At 44.1% G+C, this 14,547-nt stretch overlaps 1 protein-coding gene across 7 annotated transcripts in view; it reads right to left on the bottom strand.

The window, feature by feature from the left end:
- SLC41A1 (solute carrier family 41 member 1) overlaps positions 1-14,211 on the bottom strand; it is a 38,166-nt gene extending 23,955 nt beyond the window's left edge. For 3 of the 7 annotated variants that reach the window (XR_014512199.1, XR_014512200.1, XM_083444478.1), the window contains exons 1-2: positions 14,021-14,211; positions 10,669-12,014 (exon numbers count right to left, since the gene is read on the bottom strand). Coding sequence is in view for 4 of the 7 variants with exons in the window: in XM_083444478.1 (XP_083300604.1) it covers positions 10,669-11,055 (387 nt within the window). In the remaining 3 variants the exon portion in view is untranslated. Of the gene's footprint in view, positions 1-10,668; positions 12,015-12,241; positions 12,404-12,426; positions 12,497-13,782; positions 13,879-14,020 lie in introns of those variants that run through there. The other 4 variants (XR_014512201.1, XM_083444479.1, XM_083444480.1 and 1 more) reach the window with 4 other exon arrangements.
- Between the last annotated feature and the right edge of the window lie 336 nt (positions 14,212-14,547).

Here is a 14,547-nt window from a genome sequence, read left to right as displayed (position 1 = left end):
CGGAGGTAAAGAGGAGGCAACAAAAACAAGTCTGCTCTCTTCCCATCCTCAAAGCTTTAAATATCCTGTCCCTTCCAGTATAAACCTGAACACGCTGCATAAAGGGCAAACATGGGTTTCTTAGGCACTGCTAATTACATAGCGCAGACTCTATATGCAGCATCTGGGATGCTTGGGGAGGGAAAACTGACCACAGGAAAGAAATAAAGGCTTGGGGGGAAATCTTAAAATTACCTTTTACTTTCCTCCAGCAAGGTTCTTCTTAAGGTTTGTAGTGAACAGAGAGCCCTAGTATTATAGTTTGGCCATATTGTGCCAAAGGTGTATTTATTTAATCAATTTTATATTGATTAACTACAAACGCTTCTAAGCTCCGTACAAGAAAGCAATACAGAAAATCAGTTAAAACTATAAAATCAGACTTCAGTTAAAATGCCTGCTGGTCTTCAGTAGATGCTGAAAATCCAACAGGGAAGGGGCCTATCTGTTCCTAACTGGAAGGGAGTTCCATAGAATTGGACCCCCACCACTAAATACACAGATCCTGGTAGATATAGAAGTTAATTAGCATTAGGGACAATGGTATCCAAAGCTGTTGTTTATGAAGAAGCCAAGTTCCTCTCTACCTGCTCTGCTCTTGATACAGATCATCCATCAGGGCAACCAAGGCTGATTCAGTCCATAACCACACCTGGATCCGGATTGAAAAAGATCCAGGAATTTATATCATCTAGGAACTCCTGCAACTGCTTGGCCACCACCTTCTCCATCACTTTACCCAAGATTGGGACATTTGCAAATGGGCAGTGGTTATTATAGCTCATACAGTCTAGGGGAGGCGCACCCTATTGCCTTGTACAAACCTTTGGTTTTATTTAGCTCAGCCTTGTCTACTCTGGCTGCCAGCAACTGTCCAAATCAAGGTGTCAGGCAGTGCCTTTTGAACTGGTGATGCTAAGGACTTGGTGATGCTAAGGACTTGGTGATGCTAAGGACTTGGTGATGCTAAGGACTTGAACCACAGTCCCTCCCTATAAAGCCTGCCCAAAATACCCCTGAAAAGGTAGAGACCTCTAACATTGCAATTGGTTTGTCTCACAAAAACTGAACAGTAATGGTTATATGGTACACATAAATCCTAGCCTGAAAGGACAACTGAAGATACAGTAAGACGTGGGAACTGCCTTGACTGTGCTCTCAGAATGTAACAGATTAAGCATAAATCCTACATGAATACGGGGAGGAAAAACTGGGGTACTTACAGAAAGTAGTGGTTAACCGCAGAAGTAAACCCTATTGAATTCAATGGGGCTTACTCCCGAATAAGTGTGGCTAGGATTGCAGCCTAAAGTAAGGGCCTCTAAAAATATTCCTTTAACCACAATAGTGCTTCAGGGTGCTTTTCGCCTTTAAGATCGTGAGCGGGAGCCAAGCAGCTCCATTTTCCTCAATGGTTATTTTTAGGAGTGACTGGCAGGCAGCTGTGCAAGACGGCTATAGCAAGCGCCTGCTCCTTCACTGGATGTTCCCCAAACTCTGTGTACATGAAACCAGTCACTAATTATCAATATTCACTTTGTGGAGTGAGGGTGGATTTGAGGCTGAGGAAAACTTAAGGTTAAGGACAATCCCCAGGATTGTCTAAATTAAGAACATGAGAAGAACTGCGCCGGATCAGGCCAATGGCCCATCTAGCTCAGCATCCTGTTCTCATATATGTCTGTGGGGAAAAAAACACAGGATCCAAGCAAAAGAGTCCTCTTCCCTCCTGTGGTTCCTAGTAGCTGGTATTCAGAAGCATTACTGGGCCCCCTGACTGTGGAGGCAGAGCCTGAGTATTGTCATCATGGCTAGTAGTCATCGATAGCCCTCTCTGAGCCCTCTGAATTTGTCTAGTAGACTTTTTACGTCCTCCAAGATGGTCTCCTGTGGGTCTCCTGCGCTGTGTGAAAAGTACTTTCTTTTACCTGTTTGGAATCTTCCAACATTAGATGTCCACAAGTGTTAGGAAAGAGGAGGAAAAGGCAGTATTTGGCAGCCTTTAAAAGAAAGTGCCTCTCCTTTGCAAAACCTCCTTCTTAACAGCTTCTTTGCTCACAGGGTCAAAGTAGGTGAAGCATTAAATTAATTTGATGTACAGGTTTTCAAAACCCGCATCAGCTGCTGTGATGGGCTGCTAATGATTGAGATCACAGGAGGCACAGACAGAGAATGCAATGCTTTCTTCCCCTTCTACAGTCTTCAGGGAACTCTTTGCTATGCAGGGGCTATTCACATTGGGAGGAGAACTCAACCGTGGTGCCAATAGGGTTTCATATACACATTTGACACGGTAGATAGAGAATCAGTCTAATATAAAAGACACTGCAAGTGAGAAATCTCTTAACCATTCAGCTAAATGTGAGAATTATCCATAAAGGATCACACAACTGTGGATCCTGCCCGCTATTACCGGTATATGGACATTAAAATATTACTCAGGTTATTTGGGAGAAAGTTCTTCATAAGAATTAATGCCGTTCTAAGAATTTATTGTTAAACAACCAGCAAGGTATGGTAAGATAGCATATACCAATACTACTATTCAATGTGTTTCAGTACAAATGCATTTCAAAAGCTGGGCAAGATTCCTGCGGTGCAGGGGGTTGGACTAGATGACCCTCGGGACCCCTTCAGACTGTACAATCCTATGAATTTAGGTTATGTTTGAGTTTTCTACCCATAACCCCCCCCCCCAAGGTTACTGCTTTGATGCACCAAAGGTAGTTTCACTGTATGTTCACTGCATCACGTTAAGTGGCATTAACAATACAAGTCGAACCAAATTCCTTACTCATAAACCCCTTAAAGGTCTTGCTTTACTTTTCTGGAGATTGGAATAAAGTAAGTGAACTCATTTCAAATTGTGTTAGGGACCTGCATTGCAGGGGGTTGGACTAGATGACCCTCTGGCCCCTTTCCAACCCTATAGTTCTGTGATTCCATGACAGACACTGACAGACACTGATTAGAAAACAGTGAGCTAAGAGTTCAGAGATAAAAATAAGAATGCAGAGAGTTTCTTTCCAGGCAGAAAAAGTTAGCTGTATGAAACTTAATATGAGAGTGAATGTAACTCATTTTCACTCTCTCGATTTTTCCACAGCTCATAGGCTACAGTTCAACCATGAAGCAAAGCTTAAGAACAAGCAATTTAGGCAGGAAGCATTTTCAAAACATGTCAAACTAACTAAAATGATGAATTAGGCATCGGAGCAGAGACTTTTGGGATCACAATATCAAGTTATTTTTCTCTAATATTCCTGACAGGTTCCTTGGTGCCTGCACTTCAAGCTGGAGCAGGCAAAGGATCCGCTAGGAATTGTAACTGGATCCAGCAGGAATACAATCCAAGTAGGGATGTTCCCTAAGGGGAGAAGAAGCTCTTTCCAAGGAAGGGAAACAAGAGCCTTCACTTACGCCAGCTCCCTTTTAATACACGCAAGGCCAAACCTACTGGCGTATTTAGAACCATGATCAGGATATTACCGGCTCCTGCCGAGGGTAAATATTGCTGCAAGTAGAGAGTGTCTCTCGGTAAGAGATATCAAAGCGCTAAAAAGGGCGCCTCTAACATTAAGCCTCTTATGTAAGGGGAAGAGATCTCCTAAAATTTCCAATGTGAAGACACCTCAGCCAGCAGGCATATGATAGATAACACAATTAATGCCCCCCCCCCCAAAAAAACTAAAATTAGATGCAAGATGTTTCCCTTGTATTGCAATGGGAGTCCAAGGCATCCTGTATAAATCCCCGCATAGCCAAAAGAAAAAAAAAAGAGTTTGCTTTGCTGGTACTTTCATGTTGCTAGCCAGATGAAAAAGTTTGCAATTATCCCACATCCATTACTGTGAAAGCATCTCCCCTGCTAGCCTAGAATCTCTTACCCATCCAAGCATATCCTGCGCCAGATGGGTTTCTACGCAGCACTTAAAAGCTGCAGGCTTCAAAAGATCCACTTTCTGAACAACTCTGCCTTTAGCTTTTTCCGTTAGAACTCTGGAACTCTAAGCTTCACAAGGGTGCAATGTGTTCTTAGAACACATTTCACAGATCCGAAAAAATATATATAATTAGAGATTGCTAAATTTAGAGATTACCCTTTTAGTTCCTATGCACAGTACAGATACTGACCCAAGGTTTGGCTTGGAAAGTCATTTGAACCCAGAACTGTGGTTAAGGTCTCTTCTCCTTCACCGCAATTTGTAGCCAGGGTTTGTTAGAGACTGGGTGTGGGGGCTCTAACAGAGCAGTAGGTGTGGTTCTAATATAATGACCGGACCTACAAAATCCCTCAGTAGGAGCACCAGGGGAGGCTTAAGAGGTTGCAGCTGCCTGCCCTGAAACTATCTGCTTGGGAAGTTAAAGCAAACTGAAATTCAAAGGGCTGTAGTGTCACATCAGTCATATTAGCTGTGAAAGGGAATGGGTCTACTGCTGCTCTCCAACACATACTTGTCAAATACCTTCTCACTACCCTGCTATCACCCAGAGTATAGTCACAGGTTGGCTCTCAGCACTTTCCATTCACAGAAGTTCAAGTTCCACCCCCTAAGATGCAACAGCACCTGGCAACTTCAGTATCTAAAGATCAAATGAAGTTCTACGCTGTCTTCCAGATTGTCTTCTAGCATACTAATGCCACCTTTTGAAGTCCAAGAATGGAAGGTTTCACTTCTGTCCTTAAGCACTGATATTTGGATGAAGGAGGGAAGAAAGGGAAAACGAGTGGCATTTATTCTGCTTCAGGCAACGCATTATTACAGCCAAGTTCCCCTGAGTAATCATTATAAGCAGTGCAGGAAGAAAATTACAGTCATCGGATGGCAGTTCAACTTTGTAGCCCTTGCCAATTAGGTAAGTAGAATCTTGATGTAAACAGCTGGGACCAGGCCACAGAGAAAGGAGATCTGCAAAGCAGGTCAGAGTCTGGTGAGTTTTGACAGGGGGAAGGATATGCTTGGAAACACCATGTGGGCCCACCAAGCTCACCATTCCGAGCTCCTTGAAAGAAGGTTGGGATGCAAATAAAAGAAGTAGTTTTGTATGACTGGTCATGGGCTACTGTCAAACACAGGATCGATATGGGAGTGCACTATGAAAGCTTCTCAGATGTCAGGCAAATAACACCCCAACACTGAAATCCTATGCACAAACAAGTGATGAGTTCAGTAGGAGTCAGTAACTATTCATAGGATCAGGCTGTATGAGTGCTGAGAGTGGATAATTAATGTAAACAAGCATCCTTGGTGGAAACTCACACCTTCTGGAATGCCATTCCTCTTCCAGAGGCTTTAGCCAGAGTGTTTTCTGGAAACAATGCAAGACCTTTATATTTGGGCAAGGGATAAGAAAGCTATTTAAGCTTTAATTTTGAAGTGTAATCTTCCTGAGCTGCTTTTTTGGGGGGGGTGTCAGGTGTTTGCTTGTAAAATGCCTGACCACAGATGGATGATAAGGTTGGGAAGAAGGATGTAACAAAGCACAGATTAGACGCTGATCTCATATTTATCAAGGCACCATGAATGGCAGAAGCAAAAAAAGAAAAAGAAGAACCCTACATGAGTTTGACGCCTCCAGTAGAAATCCTCGCTGTCCAGGAGAAACCATGTTAAATGCAAGCAATGAGCCGCCTGACTCGGATTATTAGAGGGCACATTTGCAGTTTACGAGGACAGGGTCAGGTTCAAAAGAAGAGCAGCTGCGCCTGAAGCCTTTGCATGTTTAGTCTTTCATTAGCATCGCACATCTGATAAACAAATGACAGCGTTTATTTATTCCAAACGTGGCAGGGTGGAAGCCTCCAAGCGCCAACATGCTGCCAAATGGTAGAATAAGCAGATGACAGCACCCTCAACACCTTCCGTCATCGCACACAGCTCCAGACGTTTTCTGACATGTTCTGGATGAGCCTGCATCCCCCTCACAAAGATCAGGTTCACTAGAGGGTTGCTTTCGGATCCAGCATTGCTGAAGGATTTATCAAGGGCACCTGGAGATCACAATACCTTTCACCAGTTATGAATAGCATGCCAGCTGAATCTCTTCTGAGACAGATGGATGGGTGACAACTATTGATGCACTACTATATTTAGGTTAAACTGCTCTAAGACACTATGTGAAGAGTGCCTTTGGAAAATATCAAAAAGAGGTGCAGAATAGGATAGACTGTTCACCAAGACAACACCATGACCATATTCCCCAGCATTAAAACATCTTCACTGCCTTCTATGTCCAATTCAAAGTGATCTTTAAATGACCTGAGTATGTAGAATACCATCTTCTCCCATACGAACCTAATAAGCTTTCCAGTGATCCTTTCACCTGTCCAATCTTTTTTTTTGAAAAAGGTCATTTTGCACATGCATGATAGGTATCAACTAAACTGGAATTGTAGAGTTGGAAGCGACCCCAAGGATCACCTCGTTCAACCCCCTGCAATAGAGGAATCTTTTGTCCAATGTGGGGCTAGAACCCACAACCCTGAGATGAAAAGTCTCATGCTCTACCAACTGAGCTATCCCAGCTGGTAAAAGGTTGGTCCTGTTTAGGGATCAAAGCAGCTAGCTCAAACCCCATGCCCCAAATTCCACATACAAGTCTCAGCACATGGCCTCTGTATAAAAAGTATGTTAAATTGGAATATGGGAGGGGGGGGAGCGGGGAAAAGTGAGTATATTTGATAGACAGCTCATGTGACACTTTACAACTGCCACTTGTTACCTTGGAAAGTTGTTTGGCTATTGTGCCATTTGCTAGCAGACAAGGAAATGTGAAAGCAAAACAAAAGCAAATGGGAAATGGGGACAAAACACCCACTCCCATTCTTCAGACCTGGCCCTCTGCACCTTCACGTCTCACTGTGTACCATTTTACTGTAGAATAGTGACTATTCTTATCCTCCCTTGTTAAGACTGAAGATCAAGCAAGCAGTATAAATACGCATCCATTTTAATTCTCACTTTCCCCTCACCTCTTCAGCAGCCCAGTCCTTTGTTTGGTATCAAGGCATGCCTGGAGGCCTTTAAAAAGGGCAAGGGGAAAATTGATCACCTGCAGAAAGACAGTTGCTCACTGGCTCCAAAGAGTCCGAACTGCTATGCTCTGCCAGTGACAATCCACCCCTAGGCAATTGTGCGTACAATAGTTTCATGACATAACTCCGGGAACTGTGGTTTCAAGAAACAAGTGCACACAGTGCTGCACCAGGATATAGACTTATCTAATTGTTCCTTGAAAGCCTGAAAGAATGAACAGCTTGCTCCAAGAACAGGGTAGCCAACCTCCAAATGATGTTCAACAGGAACTCCCATCACCCCACACTGTTGGCCATGCTGACTGGAGCTACTTCTGGGTTAGATATTTGCTCACAGCAGGCATGCTCTGGTCCATGGGGTCACAAAGAGTCGGACACGACTAAACGACAACAAGGGAACAATTCTGGGAGCAAGGCAACAGACAGCAAACTATTTCATCCCTAACCCAGAAAAAGGTCTTCACAACTCAAGATTCATGAAAACAAACGAAGAGGTGGCAAGCCAGCCCCACAGAGCTGCATCTCAGTGATCCAGAGAAGAAGACGTGTTTTTGCAGGTGGGGGTGAGAAATAAAAGTGTGGGTGTCAAACTGCTGGGGAACCAAGAGACTCAAAAAGACCACAAAGGAAAAGAGCCACCCAAAGGAAAAACAAATTACATTGACTGGTTCCATGAGTAAGACTTGACAACACTGACATTTAGGGAGATGCCAACAGGCTCCTGCTGTTAACTTTCAAGACCTACTTATTTCTGCAAAAAAAAGTTGGTGGTTGTTCAGATTTCCCACTGAGCTATGAACAATCTGGGAGTGCTTTCCAAATACCAGTGGGAATGAACCAAGCCTGAAGGTATTAACAGCTTTGACTTTCAAAGAAAGGTGGCCAATATAAACAGATTAGTCTCTTTTAAAAAAAATTATTAGGACATCGTCCAACGGTTTTAGATTTTGCTTTTGTATAATTCCACTGTGAGCAGGAAGGCTGGAATATTGGTATTGTACTAGTTCCCAAGTAACACAGATGCATGCAACCTTCTAAAGCATGGCAGTCATTTAGAGATGCTTATTTCTGAGCAAGACAACTTCACACTATATACTGCTCCACTCCCAATGAGAAGCTTACATAGCGCCGGAAAAGAATGAATCACGTCCAATATAGAATGTTTTCCCAAGAAATCACTCTGGAAGAAAAGGTAACTAGTACAATGCTGACTTGCTAACAGGTAAGATGCCCACTAGCTTGTATCTTTTCAGTTAGCACCTATTTCAACAAAATTGACTTAGGATTAATTTTAACATTCACTTTGGTAGGGATGTGATTTCTCAATCTGGGCTCAGTATTGGGACTCTTCCAAAGATTCCATCAACTGGATCTGGAAGTCCTCCAGGCTCAGGCTGGTAGGGTATTAATTTCATGCACACACTCACTTATGAATTATATTTTCATGATGATCCAAGCAGCATGAAAACTTGCATAAAAACATATCACGTGAAGTTGTTATCGTATAGATAGTAAAAGACAGGCCTAACACCCTACACACTGAAAAACTAGAAGGTATATATTGCTGCTGCATGAGAAAAAAATTAAATCCTTATTAGTTTGTGCATTTATGCCATGACTGAGCCCCTTCCACAACCCAAACTGCATCTGCTGCCAATGAAATCAAACACCCAGGATATTGTATAATAATGACCAGGTCTGAGTTTTAGATTTCCACAGCCCCATCTTGAGAAGTACACTCCAACTACACTTAGGCAGTACATAAACAGCTATCAACAAAGAGTGTGGCGCTGATAACCAAGGTTGCAGGTTTGATCCCTGTATGGACCAGCTGCTTATTCCTGCATTGCAGGGGGTTGGATGAGATGATCCTCAGGGTCTCTTCCAACGCTACAGTTCTATGATTATAAGAAAGAACAGCAACTAGCCATGATGGCTATTGCTCTCCCTCTAATATCAGAGGCAGTAAGCTCATGAATATCATCTGCTGAAAATCATGCGGGTTAACTGCTGATGCATTCTGGACTGCTTGTGGCTGCTGTGAGGAAAGGATGTTAAACTAGATGGGCCTCTGGCCTGCTCCAGCAGGACTTTTAAGTTATCAACATAAAACAAAACATTAACACCGCCCCCCCCCATGAATCTCATTAGGTTTAATGACCGGTGCAGTTCTAATTTGTCACACAAAAAGATGAGCAAGAACATTTGGCTACAAAGCTACACCATGCTCTGTTAATTTTTTTTAATATCCCATCTTTACATCAACTCTAACAGAACTCTAACCCTCTTCATTCCCCCCCCTCACAACAACCCAGTGAGGTAGGTGACTGGTCCAAGTTTACCAGTGAGTTTCCTGGCTGAGTGGGGATTTAAACCCTGCTCTTCCAGGTCTAGCTATACCCACTGGCTTTCTTATTTCAATTTCTAGCGACGACAACTCCCTCTAAGCTCCTGAAAGCACAGAAATGGTATGAAACTGAAATTTCACGAAGTGTTTAAAACCAAGGTGCTTAAGTAGAAGCTCTGAATGTTTAATGTTAAGCTATAGTAGGTCACCCGGTCACTTCAGGAGGCAGCCGCAATTTGAAACTGTAGGGTCGGATTCTGTCCAAAGTGCTACCTGGCTTGCATAAATGAGGCAGATAAGACTACTGAGACAGAGCCTCGGCCTTTAACATTAACATGACCTGCCAGATAGCTGCACTGCAGGCATAGAGGCCAGTGACACCGTAATCCCAGTAACTCAGCAATGTCATCTGAGAGCAAAGAGGCAAGCTCCACATGACAGCTAGTGTTTCAAGAGATATCTATTGGATATCTCCACTGTGCCTTACATTTCTAATATTTATTTAGAAAAATATTAAGGAGATTCTGCATTTGGGCCAAGCCAGACCACATGCAAAAGCTGAACACATTTTCATCCCTCAGCTAAACAAGTCTTTTAACTGGATAACAGCCAATTGGATTTGCCAGCAATTAATATCACAGGTCTCGGCCCCCCGGCTAAAAACGTTTACTGCAGCTCTTTGAGTTTTCCCAAGATTGGCAACTCTTCAGGCACACATATGATCATCCGTTCTGTAAACACCACCAAAAGTTCACTTCACATTTTTGGGTGTGTGTGTTGGGCTTGGCACTACTGTATTTACTTTCTAGGGTCTGAACGTTTGGGAGAACTCTAGATGTCTTTACATTCCTGACTCTCCATCTCTAAGAAATAGAAGTTTATTTTCAATTCAGAGGCTAGGTTTTAGAGTTTATGTTCCTTTAAAGCTGAGATTTATAAGAAAAAGATGGGTCTTGGGTTATTAAAAGGCATTCAGATTCAGGAACAGAAAGAGTGGGTCACACTGCTATTGACCACCTAAACTTTAATTGCTTCCAGAAGAGGGAGGCTTATTCTCACATGTGAAATCTAAGGAAGATGAGCCTGAAAAAAAGAGAGGAATAAATATATAATGGTTTCTAATGGAAAACCTCTGCCTCCCACCAAAGCACTCTCATGGGATTTAAAAGACACTAACAATAAAGCAAGTTACAAGTCCAGATACAGAATTTTGAGCCCATTCCATGCTGAAGGCTTTTAGTCTTACCTGCACAATGTCCAGGACCATCCCAGCTGCAACTGTCCCAAACCCTGCCAGCAGGAAAGGAAAGAGGACTTGCAGCCCAATGGAAAAGGAGGTCTCTTTTAGAGGAGAGGCTGGTTCTGGGCCGCGGTCTGTGCTGGTATCATCACTCTCTGTAGTTTGACTGCCATTCTCTAGCAGGGCATCTTCCTCACGCACCCCTTTGGCATTGGCTCGGGATTCTATCACTACCACCTCGACACCTCCTCCTTCTTCAGGCCCTAAAAACTCAGAAGATTCAACGAGATGTTCTCGGTCAGGACTGGAGAGACAGTCTATAGGGCCAGCAACAATGGGTAGCACCACGCCATTGGTGTGATGAGCTTCCTTTTGTTCCAGCTTGGAGGTCATGTTGCAAGATTATGCAGGCTGTCTCCAGCCTTCAACCCTTGATATACTACAGAAGGGACCCAGCAGAGAAAAAGTCTTTTGCTTGGGGGTTAAGCCAATATGCCTTTCGACATATATATTCCAAGTCCTCCAGTTCGACAATTCTGTCCTTAGCCGCAAGGTCTGCTCCCCTAGCAAAAACCCCCATCAAGCACAATCCAGAACGGGAGACGCCAGCCACAGAGCCAGCAGAGACACTGCAGTAGATTCTGGTGAGATCAAATCCGCTCTGCTTCAACCTTCCCTGGAGTTCTCTCTCAAGGCAAGAGTCTTTGGGGCACACAGTGCAAAATGTAAAGTGCCTGCAATTGTTAGTTTCTTTGGTTTGTAAGTTTCCAGAGCATCAGCTTCTCAAATCCTGATATCAAGCTCAGGTCTTAATGCAACAACTAATTCAGCTGCTCTTTAAAGTGGATGGGGAAAAGAGATTTTTCAGCAAAACCACTTTATAGATTAGAGTCTTTAAAAACAGTTTGAGATAAATTTGGATTCTAGCTTTAAAACAAACAAAAATACAGAGTAAGTGCCGAGTTTAGTTTCCTAGGCAGTTCCTGCTACCCAGAAAGTTGAAAGGCTTGAAAAATTCTTCCTCCTCTTCTCCAGAATGAAGATCAGGGTTGCCTTGATTTCATGAGATTCCAGTCAATTATGAAGGGCTTGTTTCAGGTCTGCAGGCTGGCCTTCTCACCCTCTCCAACTGTCTCTTCACACTCTTCCCAAGACAGCCCGGCTATCAGTGAGCTGTGAGAAGGGACCACCCTTTTTCTCAGAAAGGAAATCTCTCACCTTACAACATGCGGCAATGAAGGCTCTTATTTAAAGCAACATGAAGATCCCAGACAGGCTTATGCTGTGAGCTTGTCCAATGCTAGCAACGGAAAATTCTTCTACAGACTCTTCAGGGAACACACTGCTCTCACCTTAAAACACAGAAGAGTGGAAAATGCATGATACATTTTTTAGGCAACTAAAGAATAACTCTTTCATTCATAAAGTCCCTCCCTCCCATGTATTAGTGTATACATCAATAGCTTTACTGTTCTTCTATATGCCGGTGTTGTTTTTTTAAATTAAAAAAAACCCTAAACACACATCAATATAAAAACAGCTGCAAAGGAAGAGGCCCTTATGTTTCCTCTGTTACCACCATGTCTATCCAATTTCCCCTTCCGACATTAAACTCCGTCTGAGATTTTCACACCCGACAGTCACAGGACATAACGCACAGATGTGTTGCATGCAGAGGACAAACACCATTGTTCATTGCTGGTGAGCCAATGCAACTGCAATCAATGAACACCCTTGAAACAGAGTCAGGCAAGCATGCTGTACCATCAGGGCCATTCCTCAATCAGGATGGACACGCATGGCATTTCTGAGTCCTAAAGCCAGAAACCTGACAGCTTCTGCCTGCAACAAGTAGGAAACCCATAAAATCCACAACAGCGGCATAAATGTGTATGTACACTACTGCCCTCTGCCGTGTGCAGGATGCTTTAATTCACCAGCCAGCTCACAAGAACGCAAGCAGCAGAGCGGAGCAGAGTGGAGCAGCAAGGTTCCAAGTTCCATTCTCCATGCATTATAAAGCAGTCTCAAACCTACCAGTTTGTCAGTCTTTAAAGATATAATTTCATTGTGTCTTTAGGGTAAAGAAAGCCAGACACATCCCACCATCTAGTTCCTTTTCTTCCCAAACAATTGCTAACATATGGCTTGGGACAGGGTGGAAGGTGCATTAGCAACCTATGTATTGTATTCACACGTAGAGCCACATGTGTAGCAAGCCATCTCAACACACTACAGCAGTTACCAAAAGAAAATATTATTAAGGGCCATGCATCAGTTGTTGCTAGCAACACAAAGGTCAGTCACATTAGTGACAGACAGTGTTGCATGGGTAACTGTGAAGCCAATGCAATTTTGAATACAGAGGTTTAAACCTTTGAAGTATGTTCCAAACAATTTTACTCATGAGACATCAGACAGCCACATTGCCTAAAATCTAGAATTTCTTCTAATGTTTATTGCAGGAGAGCATCAAGGAGCTCCTGGTTACAGTTTGAAGACTCTCACGTGTGAAGAAAGCATAATACAAGACACTCATTCTTGGATAAGCAACCCAACTTTTGTATTAGAATAAATTTGGAAAGGAAGTGATGTTTATGATATGAGTTAGTCAGCAGCAGCTCATTTACCATGAAATCGCATGACACACATCACCTACAATGCAATTTAGGGTTCTGAGTAACCCATCTAGTTTCATAATCCACACACAGACACAAGCCCTTTCTGACAGCAAGTTACAATCGGAGTATCTCTTCACACGCTGTACCCTCATCCATTCTACTAATACACCACATCCTTAGATCAATCCTCCAATACTCTACACTCGTGACCCTGCCTGTTCAGTCAGAAAGTCAAGTCCGAGCCAGCCATAATTTAATAAGACACATTTATGTTTTTTTACTCTTTCCACCAATCCATACTACCAATCTATTCCATCGCCCCAGCATCTTACCATGAAGGGAAACAAAGCTATTTGCTAGAACACCAGATTTGAACCATAAAGCCGCATTAAAACCCCACTATTTTTACAGTGAGTATGTACCCTTTAACCATACACACACACACTCCCCAAAGAGAAACCAGATGCCCAGAAAATGGTACAAGGGAGCAGCCACCTACCCTAATGGGGACTCTGCTTCTTAGCTATCTCCATCCTACAGCAATTATCCTAAACAAGCTATTCTTCCTTGCCGGTCCCCCCACCAAAGCACAAGTCCTCGTTGCAAGGAAGAGGACTGACTAGGTGGCTCCGTCGTAAGCCAAGCCCCTTGCCCTGTCCCTTTAAAGCCTCCCTTAGGAGCCATGGGGTCTTGAGCCCAAGGAATCCACTCCCACGAGAAGGGCGAGGGGAGCCTACCTGCCGCCTCCTGAGCCCGGCTTCTTGCCTCTTCTGGGATCCAGCCCCTTCTCTTGCTCCCCCGGCCCCCCGACGGCGACCTCTCGCTGCCACTGCTTACATTGCAATTGGACTGGGGATGGAGAAAGCGCTGCTTGCCAGAAGAGCAAGGTAAGAGGCGGAGTTTGCATGTAAGCCCCCTCCCCTCGCTCGAGGAGTTGACAGCCGCGGCGTCCAATGGGAGCGCGGCGCCCGCCCGCTCGCTACACCTCGATTGGCTCGCCGCCGTCGACGCGGATGACAGGTGCGAGCGGCCCCGGCGGATTGGTAGCAGCGCCGGCCAACCGCAGCAGGGAAGGAGGCGGACTCGGCGGGAGGGGGGAAGTCTTTGCTGTGTGGGCAAGGCAGGCTGCAGGCTTGGCAGGGTGGGAGCCAATCACGTGCTCGCTGCAAAAGCCGTGGCATTCCTGGGCAGTTAGTTGCGGCAGCTGCTCAGAGGCGGGCGGAGGGGCTTCTTCCCAAACTGCGAGCGAGTCAGGATGTTATCT

This window comes from Podarcis tiliguerta (assembly GCF_965153285.1).
Source record: "Podarcis tiliguerta genome assembly, chromosome: 6".
Taxonomy (NCBI): Eukaryota; Metazoa; Chordata; class Lepidosauria; order Squamata; family Lacertidae; genus Podarcis; species Podarcis tiliguerta.
Note: the sequence above shows the minus strand (reverse complement) of the source record. Positions and strands in the feature narration are given on the sequence as shown.